Source organism: Lissotriton vulgaris, chromosome 8, assembly GCF_964263255.1.
Source record: "Lissotriton vulgaris chromosome 8, aLisVul1.2, whole genome shotgun sequence".
In the NCBI taxonomy this organism is placed as follows: Eukaryota; Metazoa; Chordata; class Amphibia; order Caudata; family Salamandridae; genus Lissotriton; species Lissotriton vulgaris.
In genome coordinates this window covers 1,515,473,630-1,515,496,852 of record NC_141696.1, presented here as the reverse complement: position 1 = coordinate 1,515,496,852, position 23,223 = coordinate 1,515,473,630, and the positions used below count along the sequence as shown (strand labels likewise).

General features: G+C 46.3%; 1 protein-coding gene across 3 annotated transcripts in view; it reads left to right on the top strand.

The window, feature by feature from the left end:
- The window catches only part of CFAP44 (cilia and flagella associated protein 44), a 748,689-nt gene that overhangs the window by 641,104 nt on the left and 84,362 nt on the right, over positions 1 to 23,223 (top strand). For all 3 annotated transcript variants that reach the window (XM_086935641.1, XM_086935640.1, XM_086935642.1), the window contains 2 exons: positions 15,506 to 15,616; positions 18,685 to 18,815. In XM_086935641.1, the coding sequence (XP_086791767.1) occupies positions 15,506 to 15,616; positions 18,685 to 18,815 (242 nt within the window). The remainder of the gene's footprint in view (positions 1 to 15,505; positions 15,617 to 18,684; positions 18,816 to 23,223) is intronic.

Genomic DNA, 23,223 nt, shown 5'->3' with positions numbered 1-23,223 from the left:
ATGGTATGGAGTATATGAATCTGAGAAGGGTCTGAGACTGAGTGAAATTGCAGGCTCAAACCTGTGACCTTCAGGTGACATATTGATATCTTCAATGGATGTATTATTCCACTGAACTAATAATAATGTGTGCTATATGTCAACTGGACCTCTCTGGGAGCTGGAATACATTTGAGTGAGACAAAAGCAGATCAAGTGGGTAACCGAGGTGCAGAGACATGGAATGTGCATGGAGTGGACTACAGCAGGATCATTGCCCAAGGGAATGTTGAGATTTTAAATGAGTAGGTTTTCTCTGCCTTATTGCTCATGCTGCCTCCAGTCAAGTATCCCAACAGTTGTCTAGACTCTGTCTCTGTTCAAGCCTTTGGAGTCTCTATGTGTATAGGATCTCACTACTCCTTGAGTGACAGGAGTTAGGTCTGCTTCACCATGTGGCATTTACAGTGCTCTTTTCTTTGAGTCTACTCAACACCTATGGTGGTACTTCATGGGAGTGCCAGTAGAGGTAGGTGAAACTTTTTTACTCCTATCATGGACTAGGCAGACCTGATATAATTGTGTGTTGGACCAGAGGTGGTGACAGTGGAACATGGAGTGGAGTCTGGAAGTGTTTATGAGAAGCCACCAATTAAGATACACACATCCCATGGGCTCTTTTAAACGTGCTCTCGAATATCAAGTGGAGATCCCTTCTACTGAAGCATGTCTCAGTGCTCTCACTCTCTCCATTTCCTGTCTAGTATCACCAATTTTTTATCCAGGAGTCTGAGAGTCTGAAGTGACACAAACCAAAGATGGACTCCAAGCCCTTGTCACAAAGTGCAAAAATAAATAATTTATGGGAAGGGACAGACAGTCTTGAGGAAACAGGCAGACATGAGGTTCCATCCTATACACAAGTATGCTTGAAAGCAAAATTTGGGAACCTGTTTGATTTTGGAGGGGCCAGATTTGCTGTTCCCTCTACAACGTAAGCAATATTAGGGAAAGTGTTGAAATTTTGGGGGAGGGGAGGAGGTCTGATTTGCTGGGATTGGGGCGGCTGGGTCCGCAGATTTGTATAGCCAAAGAGCCAGCTCTTGAGGGTCTTCCTGGAGGAGTTCAGGGAGGGGGCGCTTCTGATGTCTGCATGTAGCTCGTTCCAGGTCTTGGCTGCAATGTGAGAGAAGGAACTTCTGCCTGCTCTGGCTCTGTGGATGCGCGGGGTTTCAACCTGTGCGAGGTTGGAAGATCGGCGGTGTCTTTGAAGGACGTGGAAGTTGATTCCATCATTGAGGTATTTGGGTCCGATGTTGTGTAGGCATTTGTAGGCATGAGTGAGGATTTTGAAAGTGACTCATTTCTCCACCAGGTGCCAGTGGAGACTTCGTAGGTGTTGGCTGATGTGTTCGTGTCTGGGGATGCAGAGGCCGAGTCTGGCATCGGTGTTCTGTATTGTCTGGAGTTTGCAGAGTAGAGACTTGTTGATGCCGGCATAGACTGCGTTTCCATAGTCCATTCTTCTGGTGATGAGTACGTGGGTGACTGACTTCCTTGACTCAGGGGGGTCCACTTGAAGGTCTTGCGGAGGATGCGGCGGGTGTTGAAGCAGCTGGAGGTGTCGCGTTGACCTGTCGAGCAGTGAAAGTTGTCGTCAAAATGGAGAGACAATGGCTATCTTTCAAGATAAGGAGGGGGCGCTAGAGGTGGATAAACCAGGATTTCAGAGCTCGAAATGTGGAACCGCTATGGTGTCCTTGATAGCTCTCAGATAGGTTACCAGATAGGGGTTGATTGGGGAACCCGGAGAAACAGATTGAAAACTGAATGAAAAAGAACATAATATGTCAAGTACGAGATCCAGGGACCTTGTCACTAACCCAGAGCAGTGGTGTCAAAAGAGCTGATGCTGACATAAGTGACTTGCTAAAGATGCAGGAGATATTAAAATAAGGGTGGATGATTTCTAATTTGGAATACAAAACAGTGTTAAAATTCTTCACACAAGGCTTTACAAGAATACTAGGCCAGCTGCATTTCAGATAGAAAACACCTCCAATAATTTTGAAAGGCCTTGTTGGGAGTGACTTGTGTAGGAACCAGATCGACCTCTTTGAGTAGTTGCGTTGTACTGATTTCAGGCATCAACATAACTAAGTCTGGAAGTGGGACATAAGACCTGCTCCAAAGATGTTCAGACTGTTTACAAATGAGTTTAAAACTTTTTAAATCAGCATTGTGCACCAGGAAGAGTGTAGATACAATAAAGAAGATTTTAATTTGCATCATTGGAGCGATGACATGTAAAGTAGAGTTCATCCAACTTCGGAACCCTTTTGTAGTGACAAAAGAGTCATCTGGAAATAAAGGGTGCAAAGCAAACACAGGAGATTAATCTTCCAGTGAACTTTACTCCATTGCTGTTAGTCAAGCAGATTTTGGGAGGTAATTCATAACAATAGTTAAACTTGATAACAACTGTAGCCTTGTCAGACCAGAGGATCTGAGAGACTGCGGGGACACCTTGAGCTTCTTGGGCAGTGTAGCTATGATCAAGTATGGGGCTGACTTGGTATGTACACTCCAGCACTCTTCAAAGTAGCACATGCTTCTGTTAAATTGGAGGTACTCAAAAGATCTGTGGCCTTGTGTAAAATGTTAAAATATCCCTAAAAATTCAAAGATAGAAAACATAGCAAGAAAGTAAATTAATAAATCCAGGAGGACCCCAAGTGCCCGGTGACGTCCGACTAGGCAAAGATTAATTGTGTGAGACCACAGAGTTTTGGCCTGTGTCAGAGGAATTGCAGTAAAGTCTCACACTAAAGCTGGAACAAGCGAAGTGATCTTGGGATAACTAGGTAACGGCCCCAAGCCAATCACTGCAGCAAGAGCGGTTATCCATGTATTTCGGAATAGCTTTTCAAATAGATCAGGGGAATAGAACGTAATTATCAAGTAAGTAGTACCTGGTAAGATTGTGAACCTCCATTTTTTGCTTGCTCAGTGACTACGTGTTACCAACTGAGAAGGGTGTTCAAAGGGCAAGACCCCAGAGAGCTCTAGGGAGATATATCTGATACATATTTATTTTTAACATCTCTGTGGACTGTAATTGCCCTGTACTGAAGCACAAACGTCCACTGGTAATGTAGGTAGACCAACATAACTGCAGGTAGGCTTAGCTGTTCCTTTGAATCACTCAGAGCGCCAGGTAAAGGAGTTTAAAACTGGCCTTGGGCTTTAATGCCAAATCAGTGCAGGGTACCTACTATTTTAGAATGTACTTAATGTTCGAGCCAGTGAGTTGTCTAATTTTGGAACATTTGAAGCTTTCAAATAGATATTGCATTTAGAAGCTTTGAAAAGGCTGTTTATGTGAGTACAGCTGTAATACCCACCTGACAAGATTGGGCTTTGAAAGATAACCATTGCAGGATTCTACACCAAGAGGTGGGCATACAGGATGAAGCTGGCTTGATGTTGTCTGTGTGCTGTTGGATCTCTAGTATTTTTTCACTAAAAAAGAGGCTAATTGCATTTAACCCATCTCTGGAGGGAGGAATGGGGGGTCCAGCAGGGAGCTGAGGCAGTGCTTGATTGTCTTGAAATGTTCTCTCCTTACGTTGGGGTCTTCATTCATTTTGTTGGCATAGTACTTTACTGTGACTGATGTAATGTGCATGAACGTCAGTATCATGAAGTCATCTGGAGGTCTCTTTTTATTCTATTTTCTTTCCTGTCTAATGATGAGTCGTTTATTGTGAGCATGTTCTTAAGAGTGTAAGGATGCTGTAGCCTTTAGCTAGCACTTCCATGTTTTAAGTGGGGTGTGAATGTTTGTTGGACCTGGGATTGCCAGTCCACATGGGGAAGCCTGGCACAGCGTGAAAGGACCAAACTCAAAGGCAAAATGTGTTATGCTTGATGGAGCGGTCATTTCTTCTGGTAATTTCTCAATGCAAAACCCTCATGCTACCTCTAATTTACCACTCAAAAGGTGTTGGGCCCTTCACACCATGTATTACCTTCAGGAGACTTTTAATAATCATGAACAATCAAAAAATGCAATTATTAATTTAAGCCAATAAAAGGAGTTGTTGAGTATTTAAAGGGTTTTATTTTCTAGTCAAAAGTTAATTTTTCTCTGACCCTTTATTCATTAGTAAAATATCAATCAGGTTACAGAATTTGGAAAACAGAAAAAATAGCATTAATACAGAACATATTACAGTCTGCATATAAGCATTACATATAGGAATGTGGCGCAAAATGTCATTCAAAACTATTAAAGAGTTTCTAAGAAAAATATAGTCTTGCAAGGCTAATCAAAAATCAAATAGTTTGCAAAAATCTCCCATAAAGAGAAAAAAATGCATAAGACAAATAAATCTTTTCAGACCTAATTAATTAGTCAAAGCATAAACTGATAGTTTAGCATCTAAATCTAAAAAACCTTTCTATCTGTTGCTGTTCTTCTGCATCTGTCTGTGTCTAAAGAGCAAGCAGAGAGTGAGGCAGCCCGCCCTTCACCAGACCTCAAAAGAATGTGGCCTGCAGTGCCAAGATATGACTTGGAAGCAAGAAACCTCCACCTGACACTCCTCGGACGCCACTCCTCCCTTCAGCAATCTCCCGGGACGTTTCTCGTACCTAACCCATAGAATGTCTGGCCTAATCTGTTCCTTCTCTCAAGAGCTCACCCCCCCCTCCCTAATGAGCCTAGAAGCCAGCTGAGCTGAGAAAGCCAGCCCCTCCTCCGGAGAGGTCAGAATTTATACACCAAATTTTGGCAGACTACACAAAATGTTTCAACTTCAGGAAAACCTGTACGTGATTGGTCAGTCATGATGGCATGAGTTCTCACAACCCTGACTCATTCTAAAAAACCTGACTTTACCAGTTTTAACAAAAGAAGCATGCATGAATAATACATTTATAAACATTTGCAACATTTACTAGGAAAAATGTTTCTATAGTTTTCCATCCTTCCTGTCACAGTGCAGTCAGATGGATACTTTTAACTAACTGGTACATTGGCACAGTCACAAGAATGTACAGTTCAAGATGTCCTTGACTCCTTCCGCAGTTTGAGTCAAGCTGCCACAGTCTGCGCATGCTCTCTTCTCTCTCAAAGTAAGCCATAGCCTTGCTGGTTTCACAGGCAGCCATTTAATGGTAGGCCCCAAAATAAAACAAACACAAAGATAATATTAATTTCATGTAATCTTCAAAGCTAAAAAGGCCACTTTTCTCTACATTGCAAAAACACTGTTAATTCAGCAAATGATTTCAGACTAAATAGGCCTCACTTTCATGTTTTACATGTGCCATGTTTTTAACTTGCACCAAAAGGTGCATGGCAATTTAAATGCAGTCTGTCTGAAGCACAAAAAATAAAACAATGCCTGACTGCAGATGAAATCTGCTCCATCAATGCTTGCATCACACTTTCCACAGTAACCCCGTGCCCATCCACTAAAAATGACGCCACACCTTGTTATAAAAATATGGAATGCTTTATATTTTCTCAAAGTTTGGTTCCAGTTGCATTTACTTCAACATCTCTTCATTTTCTGTGCAATGTACTTATCTCTATGAATATACATCATGACACAATTTTCACAGTACTAGAGATTCACTTTTGACTTTAGTATACATATAGAACAATTACTTCAAATTGCATTACTTTCAAATTGGCCTCGTTTCTGTGATCTCGGCTAGGGAAGAAAATGGTTACACCCCATCAGCATGTCATCATAGCCCCAAATCAGTAGGTGTTAATCTTTGACTTTTATCATGAGACCGCCCAATTAGTTTTATTTGACCAACTTAAATGCAGTTTCACGTTTAGATCACCTCTCTCTTATCTGCACAACAACACTAGAGAGAAATTACAGCTTAACCATCTCCCTAGTCGTGTTACCCTTCACAATGGATGAGCAATCGTGCCTTCGATTGGTACGCTTTCTCTTTATTCAGCACAGTCTCCCATTTCTCCTCAATTCATTGACTCAATGTGCAGGAAGGAAAAATCCCTTGAGAGGCTTTCGTGTCGTTCACTTCCCCACCCCCAGCCCTGTTTGCTTCTCCAGGGATGATCCAGTCGGTGATGGGGGGGTTACGGGGCCAAGTCTGTCACTCGTGGGAAATTTGTGGATAAGTACGGGGAAGGCAGGCTCAACACCCGCCCGGCAAGACACCCTGTAACTCGAGCGTTAAATTCTCTTTAAAAGCGGTCCCGTCAGTGACAGAGGACTGTGGGGCTAAGCGATTTACTCGGGGAAATACTTAAATTGGGTCGGGCCAGGTATACGGAAGGCAACACCACTCCTCAGGCAAGACTCTCTGTTGTTCGAGCGCCTCCACTCCTGCGTGGATCTCCCTCCTCACGCCTTACGCAGCCCGAACTCCTCCCCTCCTGACCTCCGCTGCCCCCGCCTTCCCTCTTCTGGGGCTCTGCTTTCCTGCACCGGGTTAGACTCTCTTCCTGCACCAGACCTCCAAGTGCAGGCTCTGCGATGGCCCCTGCTGAGACCAGGCACTTCAGAATAAGGGACCCAGCCTTCTGTGGGTCCGTCACACTCCGCCTCCTGTCATTCACCCCCAGCTCACTCAGGAAGGCGCTGCCGTCCTCGTTACCGCAGTGCAGCGCCTTCTCAGCTACCGAGCCTCCTTAACCCTGCAGCTTCAGACCACACACGGGGCAATTTCGTTAAGGCAGTGGAGCCACGGTAAGTGGACAGCCATGAAAAGGGGGGGGAGGGTGGCCTCAGATGGTTTTATCTCTACAGCAAAATATTTCTTCATGCAGCCTCCCGTTTCCACCAACAGAGAGCTAACTTGGGAAAAGGCTCTTAGTTCCTCAAGTGGAGGTTAATCTAGCCGCCCTCATCTGACGATCCCACTATAGTTCTCGACTAGTGGTCCCTTCAGTGGCTAGTCATACTCCTCTAGGACTCTGGATCTGTTGTGAATGACAAACTCCGCCGGGTCAGGTCCACGGTTGAGGGAGGATATCAGTCAGTGGAAAGAGCAGCCCCAGGAGGCTGTCACGCCCTATACAACGCGCCCACCTCCTCACGCCACAGCCTGGGCTCCAGCTCACTCAAACTCTCTGGTCACTCCAAAATGGCCACCCTGGTTCTGTCTTTTTCTAGACTGGGCTCTGGTTGCTAGATCTAGCTGGAAGGTTCTACAGGTTTCCCATTGTATTCCTATGGCTAAGGATCCTGAGGTAATAATTTTGGCAGTTACAGGCCTCCATTTTGTGTTTCTCTTCTCGCCATCTTAAAGGAGCACCTGTACCTCAGGATTATGTAGGGATAATGAGGCACCCTAAGCCCTAAGAACAACACCAATAATTATAGTGGACACATAAAAAAACTAACGAGAAGGCAAACAAAAGGGGAGGAAAATTAGGAGGGACCACCCAAAGGGCCGACAGGTCTAACACGCGTCCCCCCAGCTGAAAGTGGGGAGAATTACCCAACCCCTTGGGAGTTCTCATCACTAAGGCGGAAATACCTAGAGAGACCATCTGCATTGGCGTGGTCCACTCCAGGCCGATGTTCCACCCGGAAGTACATTCCCTGTAGGGAGATGGACCATCTCAACAACTTAGGATTCTCTCCCTTCATTTGCATCAACCAACGAAGGGGCCAGTGGTCAGTCTGTACAAGGAAGTGCGAGACAAACAGTTATGGCCGCAGCTTCTTCAGAGCCCATACCACTGCAAAGGCTTCCCGCTCAATTACACTCCACCTCTGTTCCCGGGGAAACAGCCTCCTGGACAAGAAGACAACAGGTTGGTCCAGACCCTCTTCATTGAGTTGCGATAACACTGCCCCAATGCCATGCTCTGAGGCATCCGTTTGGACAATGAATTCCTTCCAAAAATCAGGGACCCTTAAGACAGTAGCTGCACACATTGCTTGTTTCAGAGTGTCAAAGGCTCGCTGACACGCCTCTGTCCAGACCACTCTTCGAGGTTGTTTCCTAAAAGTGAGTTCAGTTAGGGGTGCCACGATGGTGCTCACCCCTTCATAAAGAGACGGTAATATCCTGTGAGGCCCAGGAAAGCTCGGACCTCAGTTTGGGTCTTGTGGGGCTCCCAGGCCATGATAGCCTCAATCTTAGCCTGGAGGGGTTGCACCGTTCCCCTGCCCACCAAGTGGCCTAGGTACACTACCGACCCATGCCCAATCTGGCATTTGCTGGCCTTGATTGTCAAGCCAGCTGAAAAGTGGCAGGAGCGTTCTTGAGCCCAAAGGGCATCACACAGAACTGGTAGTGGCCCTCAGGCGTGGAGAAGGCTGACCTTTCCCTTGCTCCATCTGTAAGGGAGATCTGCCAGTACCCTGATGTGAGGTCAAAAGTACTCAGATATTGGGCAGCTCCCAGCCGGTCAATGAGCTCATCCGCCCTCGGGATCGGATGAGCATCAGTTTTTGTCACTGAATTCAGTCCCCGGTAATCCACACAGAACCTGAGTTCTGGAGTGGTGCCCGGTGGGGCAGCTTCTGGTTCCAGAACCACCGGACTGGACCAGAGGCTACTTGAAGGTTCAATCACTCCTAGCTCCAGCATCTTAGTCACGTCACTGTGAATGCTGGTCTTCACCTTATCTGACAGCCGGTAGGTCTTAGACTTGACAGGTGGGCTGTCTCCTGTATCCACATCATGGGTACACAGGTGGGTCCTTCCCGGGATAAGGGAGAACAGCGAGGAATACTGCTCCAGGACTTGTCGGCAGTCCCTCCGCTGTTCAGGAGTTAGGGATGGGGAGAGAATCACCCCCTCCACCGACCCATCCTTTTCCTGGGACGAAAATAGATCAGGGAGAGGCTCACTTTCCTCTTCCTCTGCTCCATCAGTCACCATCATCAAGATGACCTCGGGCCTCTCATGGTGGGGTTTGAGGCGGTTGGCATGGAGCACCCGATGGGGTTGCCGGGGGTCTTAAGGTCAACTAAGTAAGTGGCCTTGCACTTCTTTTCAATCACCTCAAAGGGGCCTGTCGATCCTGGAGGGCACTAAGCTCCCCAGGTTCCATCACCCACACTTTCTGGCCAGGCTCCAACTCCACAGGGTGAGCATTGTGGTCATACCACTCTTTCATAACTGCCTGGCTGGCTTCCAAGTTGACAGAAGCTTGCTTCCACAACTTAGCAATTTGGCTTCGGAAGGCCAGCATGTAGCTCACCACATCCTGAGTAAGCTTCTTGGGAGTCTTTTCCCATCCGTCTTTCACCAGGCTGAGAGGTCCTCTGACAGGATGCCCATACAGAAGTTCGAAGGGGCTGAAGCCCACTCCTTTCTGTGGCACCTCCCTGTATGAGAACAACAGACGGGGTAGGAGGATGCCCCATTTCCTCCGCAGGCTCTCAGGAAGACTTCTGACCATGCCTTTCAAGGTTTTATTGAACCTTTCCACCAGACCATTGGTCTGGGGGTGGTAAGGGGTGGAGAACCGGTAGGTAACCCCACACTCCTTCCACATAGCCCGCATGTATGCTGACAGGAAGTTGGTCCCCCTATCAGACCCCACTTCCTTGGGGAAACCCACTTGGGTAAAAATCCCCATCAGGGCCCGAGCCACTGCAGGTGCAGTAACAGTGCTCAAAGGAATTACCTCTGGGTACCGAGTGGCGTGATCCACCAGAACCAGGATAAACCTGTGACCAGCTGAAGTGAGTGGATCCAATGGCCCAACAATGTCGATGCCCACCCTTTCAAAGGGGGTGCCAACGACAGGTAGTGGTTCCAGGGGAGATTTCAGCTTAACCCCTGTATTCCCACTGGCTTGGTAAGACACACACGTCCTACAGTAAGTGTCAGACGCCACCCTCATTTGAGGCCAGTAGAAATGGGGGACAAGCCGGGCAAAGGTCTTGTCCTGACCCAGGTGTCCTGCCAAGGGTATTTCGTGAGCCATTTCTAGGAGAAAGGCTCGGTAACGTTGGGCGACTACCAAGGCCTGTGACGAACCGTGCACTGGAGCATTGGGTTCGCTGTAGAGGAGGCCATCCTCCCAGTAAATGTGGAAGTTCCCCGCAATGTTACCTGCTGCCTGGGCTTCGGCCTGACGCCTCAGACCCTCAAGGGTAGGGCACTCCTTTTGGCCCTGTCAAAACTCTTCCCTGGTAAGCCCCCCCTCCACATGCCATTCGGCAGGGATAGGTAGGTTCTCCAGGGAGACAACATCCCCCTCCGAGGACTCCGGGTCCACCACCACAGGTGGCCCATCCATCTCACGGGGTGTGGATGCCGAGGCAGGTGTCTCCTGTCCCCTGTTCTTCCCCTTTTTGGCAGCTGGCTGTGCCTTTGTTCCAGGCTCCAGCCCTGGCGAACTCCCCCTCCGGGCAGTTGCGGTCCGTGTGCTGGCACAGGTCCAGTCAGGTGTTCCCAACATCTCTGAATGAGTCCGGTATTCCACCTCCTTCCAAGCATTGTACTCCATATCATTCCCCAACAGACAATCGACCGGCACGGCAGGGCTTACGGCAACTCTGAGAGGACCTGCGACCCCTTCCCACTCAAAGGGAACTTCAGCCACAGGGTAGTGGCCTATTCTGCCGTCAGCCATTGCGGCGGGGTGGAGTACGTTTGGGATCACCTGCTCTGGGGACACCAGTTGACTCCTTACCATAGTCATACTGGCACCTGTGTCCCTCAGAGCTTCCCCTCTTTGGCCATTGATGGTGACCCACTTCCCATACTTGGTGGTATTTGGGGGCACCTGGATCTTAGGAACCATCTCACTGTCTCCCAGGGACACTAAGGTAATACCCGCCCACACCCCTCCCTTATCCAAGGGCAACTCCTCCCCGAGCACTACACTAGCCACTCCCAGGGTTTTTCCTCCAGTGGGAGGGGGTGGTCTCTTTCGGCATTTGGCATCTCCTTTATAGTGCCCAACACCACCACATTCATAACAGTGGACAACCCGTGGCTGCTGACTGTGGTCAGGATGAGGGTTTTTCTGTGGGAGGGCTCTAGGAGTGAAACCTGATCCCCTTCCTTGGAAACTGTTTGGGGGCCTTTTGAGAACTCCCTCTTCTTCTTGTCTCCCCCCTCTTTCTTCTGGGGAGCGCCCTGTCCAGTCCTTTGGAAATCCCCTCCAGTCCCCTTTGAGGACACCCGGGTACTAGCCCAGATGTCCGCCTCCTCCGCAAGCTTCCTGGGGCTGGTCAGCTTGCTGTCCACCAGGTGTTGACGCAGCTCTGGAAAACATTTCTCGAGTAGGTGCTCCTTCAATACCAAGTCATACAACTCCTCTTAGTCAACACAACCACCTCGCTGCCTTGCACCCAAACCTCTAGGGCCTTCTTGGCATAGTCTAGGAAATCCACCCAGTTCTGTGTAGTCAGTTTGTGGCTGCTCCTGAATTTCTGTCTGTATTTCTCAGGGGTCAGCCCAAACTTCCTGATCAGTGCCACTTTCATGGTGGGGTAATTAGTCTGTTCCTCCTGCTCTAGGGCTAGAAGGGTATCCCTCCCTACAGGAGGCATATATTTGTACAGGCCCCCCTCCCCCCCCCCCCCCCCCCCCCCAGTGACTTTCTGATATCCCATGGACTCTTTAGCGAGACTTCATAGGCCGCCAACCATTTGGCGATGTCCTCCCCTACACTGTAACTGGCGACTACGTCTTTGGGCAAGTAGGGTCTGGGTTCCCTGGTGATCTCTTTAGGTACGCTGCCACCAACAGGAGTACTAGGGGTCCCTATCTGTAGGGTCTTAAGGTCTAACTCCCTTAAACTTAGTTCGTGAGCCAGCCTCTTCTCCTCCCTCTCCTGTTCCAGCCTAGCTAACTCCCATCTCAATTGTCTTTCCTCCCTCAGGTCAGTTAATTCGGCTTCGGTCAAACTCCTTACAGAAATACTACTGCCCTCCCTCGAAGGTGTCCTAGGACCTTGTGACAGGTTCCTCCCCTCGGTTTGGTCCAGCACGTCTACCTCAATGACAGTGTCACGATCCTCCTCCTCCTCCTTTTTCCCATCTGGGTGAGCTGCCACCCATGCTCTTAAGCCGGTTTGAAGTTCCAACTTCTTGGCCCCACTCTTAAAAAACACCCCCTTTTCTTGGCAAAATTCCTTGAGCTGGGCCACTGTGTAGGTCTCCAACTCATCTAATTCAAACTCCATTTTGCTAAGCGGGGCTTCAGACAGTTGTTTTGGAGAATTCAAGAACAGGCGTTACTAAGGGTTACCTCCACCCACCACCAGAGAAGAATTTGAAAAAAACAAAACTTCTAATTAGGGAGTCCGCCAGGAGAAAACTCCAGGTGTAGGCACGTGGTGCACACTAAGCCACTGCTAAGTGGACGCAAGCACAAGCTCTCATCCCACCGCTGAACACCTATATGTTGGACCTGGGATTACCAGTTCACATGGGGTAGCCTGGCACAGCGTGAAAGGACCAAACTCAAAGGCAAAATGTGTTATGCTTGCATCACACTTTCCACAGTAACCCCATGCCCATCCACTAAAAATGACGCCACACCTTGTTATAAAAATATAGAATGCTTTATATTTTCTCAAAGTTTGGTTCCAGTTGCATTTACTTCAACATCTCTTCATTTTCTGTGCAATGTACTTATCTCTATGAATATACATCATGCCACAATTTTCACAGTACTAGAGATTCACTTTTGACTTTAGTATACATATAAAACAATTACTTCAAATAGCATTACTTTCAAATTGGCTTAGTTTCTGTGATCTCGGCTAGGGAAGAAAATGGTTACACCCCATCAGCATGTCATCATAGCCCAAAATCAGTAGGTGTTGATCGTTGACTTTTATCTTGAGAAAGCCCAATTAGTTTTAATTGACCAACTTAAATGCAGTTTCACGTTTAGATCACCTCTCTCTTATCTGCACAACAACACTAGAGAGAAATTACAGCTTAACCATCTCCCTAGTCGTGTTACCCTTCACAATGGATGAGCAATCGTGCCTTCGATTGGTACGCTTTCTCTTTATTCAGCACAGTCTCCCATTTCTCCTCAATTCATTGACTCAATGTGCAGGAAGGAAAAATCCCTTGAGAGGCTTTCGTGTCGTTCACTTCCCCACCCCCAGCCCTGCTTACTTCTCCAGAGATGATCCAGCCGGTGATGGGGGGGTTACGGGCCAAGTCTGTCACTCGAGGGAAATTTGTGGATAAGTACGGGGAAGGCAGGCTCAACACCCACCCGGCAAGACGCCCTGTAACCCGACCATTAAATTCTCTTCAGAAGTGGTCCCGTCAGTGACAGAGGACTGTGGGGCTAAGCGATTTACTCTTGGAAATACGTAAATTGGGTCGGGCCAGGTATACGGAAGGCAACACCTCTCCTCAGGCAAGACTCTCTGTTGTTCGAGCGCCTCCGCTCCTGCGTGGTTCTCTCTCCTCACGCCTTCCGTAGCCCGAACTCCTCCCCTCCTGACCTCACCTGCCCCCGCCTTCCCTCTTCCGAGGCTCCGCTCTCCAGCACCGGGTCAGACTCTCTTCCTGCACCAGACCTCCAAGTGCAGGCTCTACGATGGCCCCCGCTGAGACCAGGCACTTCAGAATAAGGGACCCAGCCTTCCGTGGGTCCGTCACACTCCGCCTCCTGTCATTCACCCCTGGCTCACTCAGGAAGGCGCTGCCGTCCTCGTTACCACAGTGCAGCTCCTTCTCAGCTACCGAGCCGCCTTAACCCTGCCGCTTCAGACCACACAGTTACGGGGCAATTTTGTTAAGGCAGCGGAGCCACGGTAAGTGGACAGTCATGAAAAGAGGGGGGGAAAGGGTGGCCTCTGATGGTTTTATCTCTACAGCGAAATATTTCTTCATGCAGCCTCCCGTTTCCACCAACAGAGAGCTAACTTGGGAAAAGGCTCTTAGTTCCTCAATTGGAGGTTAATCTAGCCACCCTCACCCGACGATCCCACTACAGTTCTTGACTAGTGGTCCCTTCAGTGGCTAGTCAAACTCCTCTAGTACTCTGGATCTGTTGTGAATGACAAGCTCCGCCAGGTCATGTCCACGGTTGAGGGAGGGTATCAGTCAGTGTAAAGAGCAGCCCCAGGAGGCTGTCACACCCTTCTCAACGCCCCACCTCCTCACGCCACAGCCTGGGCTCCAGCTCACTCAAACTCTCTGGTCACTCCAAAATGGCCGCCCTGGTTATGTCCTTTTATAGACTGGGCTCTGGTTGCTAGATCTAGCTGGAAGGTTCTAGAGGTTTCCCATTGTATTCCTATGGCTAAGGATCCTGAGGTAATAATTGTGGCAGTTACAGGCCTCCATTTTGTGTTTCTCTTCTCTCCATCTTAAAGGAGCACCTGTACCTCAGGATTATGTAGGGATAATGAGGCACCCAAAGCCCTAAGAACAACACCAAAAATTATAGTGGACACATAAAAAAACTAATGAGAAGGCAAACAAAAGGGGAGAAACATTAGGAGGGACCACCCAAAGGGCCGACAGGTCTAACAATGTTCCTATAGTTTTTTTTATTGTTTAAGTTTGTAGGAGAGCTGGCTTCGGATGTGGAGTTGTTAGGGTGAGAATTGAGTTCAAGCATTAGGCTGTCTACGAAAAAGTCTTTGAAGGATCTGAGGATTTGGTCTTGCCTATTGGGTTGACCTTCATTTGTGGGTAAGTTGCTGAGCAGGGACAAAGGGACAGCGAAGTGTCAGTCCAGTGGTTTGTAATGGATTGTTGGCGATGTTGATAAGACAAGGTTGATGATGTGGCCTTTAGAGTGGGTTGTTGTGTGACTTGCTGTACTACGTTGAGCGTGTCAATGAGGTTGATTGAGAAGGGTGTCTCTTTTTTAGCTCGTGTTCACTGGGTGTTGTAAGTCACACAAGAAGGTGATTTGGGCACATCAGATGAATAAGGTGTTGTGGAGATTTGAAAATTAATCAGGCCTCTCCATCGGGTAGAAGGTGGAGGTCTAAGTTGCAGAGACTGGGAGTTGGTATGTCAGCAGTGCCATGGAGTTGAGTGTTACTTGCCAAGAATGCAGGACCGCGAGGACTAATGGTTGACAAACAGTCCTCCTCCCTTTTGATGAGTGCAGTCTACATGATGAATGTTGTAGCTTGTTGGAGTTGGTAGTGTAGGATGTGCAAAGATGAGAGGTGAACTACTGTTTTTCTGGGATAAAAGAGGCGTCAAACTTGTGATAGGTAATAAGGTCTGCGATGTCTGGTGTGTGAAGTATTGCAGAGTGAGCTCTAGTGAGCATGATTTGGAAAGTGTGCCAAGTGTTTCAGCAGTCTTGATCTGGGTGTTCGTGCGGAGGCTGGCAGTATAGGGCACTGGGTGAGGAACATGATTATATCTTACCTTGTGGGTTTTAACTGATACATTTCCACTCATACCTTAATGTCTGCAGGGCCTTAGTGCACAAAGTAGTTATTTATAATAAACCGAAACTCTCCTGAAAACATATGCATTGTAGTAATAGCACACATGCATGTCATTTTCTTGTAGACTACCTATTTGATTCATTGTGTAAAAATTCTATATGTTGGTTTCAGATGAAGACGAGGATAGCGAGGAGGAATCGGATGAGGAGTCCGGATGGGAGAGCGATGAGGAAGACCTCGGGTCGGAGGAGGAACCCTTTGATGATTCTGTATGCCCAGAAAGTAAGTTGAACATCTTTGTCTGAAGATTCCATGTGTGCAAAGACAGTATCTAAAATATTCTTACCAGGAATTGTTTACAAATGCCTTGGGCATAATGTATAAAGCATCGCAGAAGTATTTCAAGATATGTACCATAGCAGTATTCAAATGAAGTTTAAAGTATACACAGGAATATTTTCCATCACTTGGCATATCTGCATGTACAAACAAAGCTTAAACCAGCAATAGCACAGGGCATTTTTTTCCGTGTGGGGAAAAATGTTTTTCCAGTGGAAAAGCTCCTCTCTCTACACCTCCATTAAATATGGAGGTATTCCATTCCCCTTGCGCCATGGAAGGCACTTTGTCGTGTCTTACATAGTGGCAAATGTGCATGTGTTTCCCAGGCAAAATCTACCTGCAAGTACCAAATGGGTGATTGTAATCTTAGGAGATTGCGAGTGTATACCAACTCTTTCATGGTGCCCAAACCCTCAGTTCGACACTCAGCATTAATCTGAGAATGAAGTAACAAAACCATATTGGTAGGTTTTCTACATTTTGATAGTGCACCATTAATTTTAATTCACTAAAATAATAGTGGCTTTGGTAGTTGCAGTACCTACACCTTTACACTCCCAAAGACATGAAGTTAACTCTATGTTCCCCTGTTAGTCCCGGAAGAGCCTGTGCTTCACTGCTGACCAATTATGAGCTAAGGATTGGAAAATCGAAAGAGCAAACCGGTTTTCAGAGCCGGGTTCAATTTCTGTTCCTCCCACTGCTATCCTTTCTATCCCCTGGGACCAGGTATAGCAGTGGCTATATTGCAATATGGCAGGCAACGGGTAGCAGCTGCTCTGCTTAATTATAGTCCCTGAACTCCACCTTAATAATGGACTGCTCCACCAGGGCAGATTCTGCAAATCAAGACTGGGAATTTATGCCAACAAGGTGCTTTTGTGCTCACCAAAATCATACAAAGGTGAGCAGAAACATCTGTTAACTGGGCACTGAATCATTGTGTCTCCAGCTTTTTTCACACACACAAGTCCGAAGGATTAAACAGCCGCCCCTTTTGCACATTTGAAAGATATTTGGATCACAGTAACCTCATTTTGGAATGCATCCCACAGCCCATCAGTGCCAACCCCATGAAATGATTAATCTGCAATTGTTCTATAAGGGTACTCGTTGCAGTCTCAAGGCTACTCCACAACAGCAAGTTATTGAAGATTTAAAGAGACTGTGGCAATAGTGCTAAATCTTGGCCAGTAATCCTCGAGTCAAAGCTAAGTAAAATGTATGCCTCCAACAAGAGGTTCTTATCCATCAAGAGGAAGTACAGAATGCTGTTAACTAAAGCGCTACGGCGAGGCAAATATAGTCACTGCTGGGATAAACGGCTTCGTGCATAACCATACCTCCAAACGTAGGGCTGCACATGAAGACTGCAGGACTCTCTGGAGGATCAAGAAAGTCAGCCCCACTGGGACTGTGAAGACAAGTTGATACTATTGGAAGTATCAGTGGAATTATTGCATATCTAATCATTGGTCCAAAGCATCATTCGCTGTCGTTCCACCAATTCATATCCGTTCAAGAGTGCTCATAACACCAAAAACCTGCAAGAAGACAGAGCCAGGATAGTTACCCTACCCCTCAATAGCCACAAGTGTGGTGGTTCACAGATCTACTTCACCTGTTGGAGAAACCATGCACAAGAGTGCGATGCAGACTGGATTGGTTCGGCAGAGCCATGAAGAGATCTTACATCATAATTTGATATCGGTGAGCTCGCCCACTCGGCTTCTTAATTCACCCAGTATGGCCCTTTGAACCCCATCATAGCCTTTATGAACTTTTGGGATGGGGCACAGAAGCCTGCGAGATCATCCTATGCTTTTAGATTTGAAGATGTTCACCCAGTGATGTACCAAGAAGTTGGTCTAGTTCTCAAAAATATTTTATGTGTAACCCCCACACTCCCCACGAGCTCAACAAAAACCATCTTAAAAGCATTATAAAATATGGATTATAATTCCAAAACATTCATTTGTTTAGCATGCAATAACAATTATACTTTTAAACATGCCATAACAATTATACTTTTAATTCACAGTTGATATAAATTAAGAAATCTTTAATAAATTTGCAAACCCCATAAGCATCCGTTATCATAAGTAGTGCTCAAATAAACTATGGGAAATGCTGTGGCAAACATTGGGGCAATTATTATGGCAAATGCTATGGATAATAATGTACCCTGCGGAGCTGTACTGGTCCACAGATTGAGGTTTCCAAGTTCAGAGCCTCATCCACCCATCATGGCTCCTTCTCCAGGGCTGTGATGTGTGCCTGGAACTCTTTGCCAGTAAGTATTAGAAGTCCTCTTTCTTCATTGCCTTCAGAAAGTATCAAAAGACACATCCTTTCACCCTATTCCTGCACTAATCAGACACATCCATGACCTCATCTCAATAATCCTTCTTCTTCCATCCCTGTCTCTTTTGCCTTATCTTTGCGATGCTTGCTCTTACTCCATCTATTTCTATAGTTTAGGCCTACCTCTCATTCTTCTTTTTGAAATCAAACATTTTCTCATATGTGATGATACTCTGTTAGGTTTAAAGCACCTAAAGGCCATAGGTGCTAGCACATTGCATAAAATGTTAAAGTAATACAATTATTGGTTTGCATGTTGCATAACTATTGCATAACCGTTGAAGAGACTGAATAGATAGTTCAACATGATAGGAAAGTTGTAGGTGGATGTAAATGTAATGCTTAGTGGCATTAACTTGCCACAGTGTTGCGGCCTCTGTTCAATGAGCTGTCAATATTATAAACTTTCTAATAAGTGTGTGTGTACATCACCTTAATCCTAATGAAATGTAACGCGTATTAGCATCCCAAGAAATATGGTCAGGTAATGAAGAGGCATTAAATCGGGGTTCCCACACCTTGCTAAAAAAAAGTGGTCAAACACAATAATATCTGCTTTGTACTAACATAAGTGTATTTCAGACTTTTTAAATGTGTTGTTATGCTGTGTGATTTATCACTCACCTAAATATGGCCTGTTTCAGACTGTGATCCTGATCTGTTTGAGAACACTCTACGGCTGCGAGAGAGCCGTCTAGACCTGGAGGAAGCCCAGGCCGAAGAAAAGAAGCTAGTTGATAATCTCAAGAAAGACTTCGACCTCATGGCCAAAAAGGTACTGCATGTGTGGACTGAAAGAAAGGGAGCACAGTGTAGAAAGGGAAGAGGTTGATAACCTTTGTGCCCAGTCACCAGGAGAGCAATGGTAGCATTTGTGTGCACAACTAAGGAAAAGCATGGCTACTTGTTGACGCCCAGACTACTTCCCATTTTGTAGCTGCAGCTGCCCTTCACTCAGTGGTGATCAGGCATTCTTTGTCTTATAGGTCAACTAGTTTCATGATGCCTATATCATGGGGCTGTGTTAGAATGTAGCCTTATAGCCCTCTGCTGAGGGCTATACCGGCTGTTAAAGGCCCTGAATCCGAGCTATAGGCCCGTGGTGCAGAGGAGGATCTGTAATGAGGGTGAGGGCCTAGCCCAAGGCAGAAGGACTATAAAGGCCTGTGTTCTACGCACAAGACTTTGTATGGCATGGTACAAAGCCTATATTGAGGAGCGGCTTAGGCACTATGTAATGTAAAATGTAATGTCATTTTTACTTGTAAAGCGCGCTAATACCCATGGGTGTCCTGGCGCTGTAATGCATACCGCTGTGGAACCCTTCCTGGCTTTCCCTGTGAAATGTCCACTCCTGGGCACCCCAAGGTGAAGCCAGGCATCCCAGCGCTGTTGGGGTCGTTGTGGAGATTAAGCAAGCTATTGCCCAGATTTGCAGAGTGGGACCCATGATTAGAATAGGCACCGAGGCGAGAATTATCAGGTCCGAGGAAATTGAGCCCAAGACCCGCCGAGGCGGGAATTGAACCCTGGTTTCGGGCCAGACCTCTGCATCAGGGTCTGCCGCTCTAACCATTGAGCCACACTTCTCCTTCTATGTGAAGGCACTATGTGCCTGGACGGCGTCTCTGCTCCTCTGAGGTGATTTTGTTCACTTGGCTATGCTTTAATAAAGCATCCTTGGGCAGTCAGGCCTTTTCAGTTCTGCTGCCACAGATCTGGAATTGATTATCGGAAAGTTTGAGGAGAGAAACCGCTCTCCTCCCCTTTCGAAAGAGACTGAAAACCTTCTTATTTGAACATACTTTTGGAAAAGAATTGCTTTCTCAATATATTCATATCTGCTGCAACATGGTATCTTAACCCTTTCAATAAGCGCCAAGAGACCTGTGGAATTTGTGTTATGTAAGTGTTATTAACATAACTCATAACATAAGACTAATAGAATATTTCACCCACTAAGGGTAGAATGTTCTAAATTAAGAAGGGAGAAACATGAAGACAAACATTGGAATGTTGTTGTTCCGGGCTCACACCAACCTTTATTAACCCGTAGCCACTCCATGGTCTTCAATGGAGCGTTCAACATTCTAATGTTCTAATTCCACTTACTGCGTTGGTGTTCTCCTGTGCTATTGACTGTTCTACTCTTGCTGTTGCAGTGCATCCGCCTCCCTGTTGCATCGTGCGTGCCGTACACTTCCAAAGAAAATGGAGCCCAGACTCTAACTGTTTGTTTGCTTTAGAGTATCCTCTGGAGGACCCGGTCTGAAGGGAAGGCTGCTGGGGAGGATCCAGCAGCAGAGTTGTATCCAGCTGCTCATTCTCCCCCAGACAGTCTTTCATCTGCAGAGGAGGTTTCGAGCAATTAGTGAACTAATTGTCATGGGTGGAATATTGATTGTCATTCACCTTGAACAGCACCCTCAGCCTTTGATGGACAAATATATGGTTCACTCGGGCCGTAGTCGGTGCTGAAAGTGTTTGGCTCACTGTCCCTTAGGAACCAAGCTATGCTTCATCAACGCCTCAAGAAACAGAAACTGGTCTGAAGTTGCTTGAGTTCTCATCTGGAGGGGACCTGGTCTGGCAATTTGTGTTGGACTGGTCCAATTGGAGCAGGAGCAAGGCTGGTTTGCATATGATAGGTCTCCGGCGTAGGTGGCATAGTGGGCAATAATCTATGGACTGGAACCACCGCACCCAAGTAATTACCTGAGATTAATTCAAGCATTCCACCAAACACTTTTTCCTTTTCCTCAAATCCATGTGTAACAGGGTCCTAGATTAGCCACTTTCTGGATTGTGTCCACTTGACAACCCCTATCCACTGCAGCAAAAGTAGCTGCCACATCCAGATAGCAAATATATCAGCCTAGGGAACCCACCTGCACCCCATTGGCTACGAGTGGTAGGAGAATACAAATATCGAAACACTGCTCTCTCTACAAAACAAATGTGTGAACTTTCTGAACAGGCCGACATGCCTATTTACCACATGTACCTGTGTATAAATTGTATCTATTCCCATAGGTTCATTGTTTACCATAAATACAATAATGTGATCCATATGACTACAGGGTGGGGTGCATTAATGCAGAATACAATTACTTCATTATTTCAATGTACTCAATTCACCATTAAAACCATTTGAAAATAATACATCAAGTTTAGATTAAAATTCCAACCCAGTCCTTGAGTTTATGATTTAGGTATCTACCTTGTTTGGTGCGGAGGCACACTTGTTTGAATGCAGTCTGTATCTTTCATCTGCCAGTGTTTCTTTGCACATATATACTCTTTATTAATTCCATCATTCTTTGCTATCCATATGCATCCAAAGATGTGCTGACCTGTTTCAGCTTATCCAGTTCTTTCTAATGACTTTTTTGTAAATGTCTTATGTTCATCCTTTGGAGTGCCCTGTAATGGAGGGGTCCTAGAAACATTGCTTCTTGTACCTCTTTTACCATGAGTTCTTTTCCTTCGTCAGAAAGATCATATAGTCTAAACAGACCACCATTCGTAGACCACTGGGCCTGACAAAATGCTGCTATCGGTTTTAACAGTGTGGTGAAACAGTCGGAAGCGGAGACGAGACCGACCGGAAGGGACCTGAGCCTGTACATTTGGCCCTGCCACAGGAGTTGGAGATACTTCCTGTGACCTTGAAAAATGGGTACTGATTAGCATCCATTTTAAAAATCCAATCTACCCTATCCACTCCCCTGGAAGATGAATATCCCGCAGACCGATTACTGTTTCCATTTTGAAATGAAAATAGAGTGCAAACTGATGGAGATCCCTTAAGTTTATTACTTGACTGAATATCTTATTTTTCTTTAGCACCAAACATGTATTGCTGATGAACCCCTTTGGATTCCTGTAACGAATCTCTGTTGCTTCTTTAAAAATGAGCTCCTGTACTTCTGTAGAGATTAACTCTATTCCCTCCTAGGAAAACTGTGCTGGAGCAGGAAGTCTGGTCTGAAAAAGAAAGGCATTAAAGTCTAGTTGAAACCCCTTTACTGTTTGTAACAGTCAAGAGTCACCGAAAATGAGTTCCCACTCCTGCACAAAAAAAGGCCAACCTGGCCCCAACCTCTGCGAGGGGAAAAAGACTCTCTCCTTGACTTCCCCTTATTTATCTGCCATATAAGCCACAGCATCCTCCCCTTCTTCTTTGCGGGAAGAACACTGGCCTGGAGTATCTGAACTTGCAGCCAGAGTAGGGTCTGAAGAAGCTTGACTGGCCAGCTAAGCGACCCCTGCTTCGGCCAGCCGTGGGGAAAATCTGACCAAAAACCCTCATCAACGAGGAATGTGTCTTGTCCAAGGAAGAAAATCCTTGCATATAGAGAGCAATTTCTTCAAACAGAGAGCCTTGCACGGATAAACAAACCTCTGATCAACAGAGGCACCACAATTAGGGTAGATCCTTAGTAGTAATGCCTTTCTCCTCTCAAAGTTCAAGCCGGCGTTTACATTACCCAGGAAGCAAACGGCCCTCTGGGCCCACCTAGAGATATCTGGGGGTCCGACACCTCCTTTGGATTCTTTGTTGTTCAGAAGAACATGGTCTCCAAGTAAGAGGACCCAGAGTGTCCAACTCCTTGTCTTGGCAGGAAGACCTGCACTGCCCACCCCTTTCCTGAGGTCCTTCCCTCCTCTGCTATGAAAATACACAATATTCATATCTAATACTTCTAAAAAATGGTTGGCCAGAGGTATTCTGCCCTCATTTTGGCCCTAGTGGCCCTATCTATAGGGGCCCTTATTCTCGCTCTAATATAATGGTCTACAAAAGTTGTTGGAAACCTTTCTGCAGAGTTAGGGTCATGTATCAACCTCTGATTTAACACTGGGTTACCCTAAGCATCCAGAATTACCGTTTGCTGCTTATCCACGTTTGCCTTCTTTGTTACATTTACATGATGAACATCATAAGAAGTATCATCATAAGAAGTATCATCATAAAAATCATCCATGCATTAATCGCTTGCTTTTAAAAGCTCTTTTAGTTTGACCTCCACTTAAATTCCTATTAGAATCACACAATACATAACTTCAATCCATTTCACCTTGCAGAATTGAACCACCAACGTAGGAAGCTGGCTCGGTTTATACTATAGAAAAACCAAAGGGGAGGATGGACGGAGCGTTGACAATACAAACACTCACCC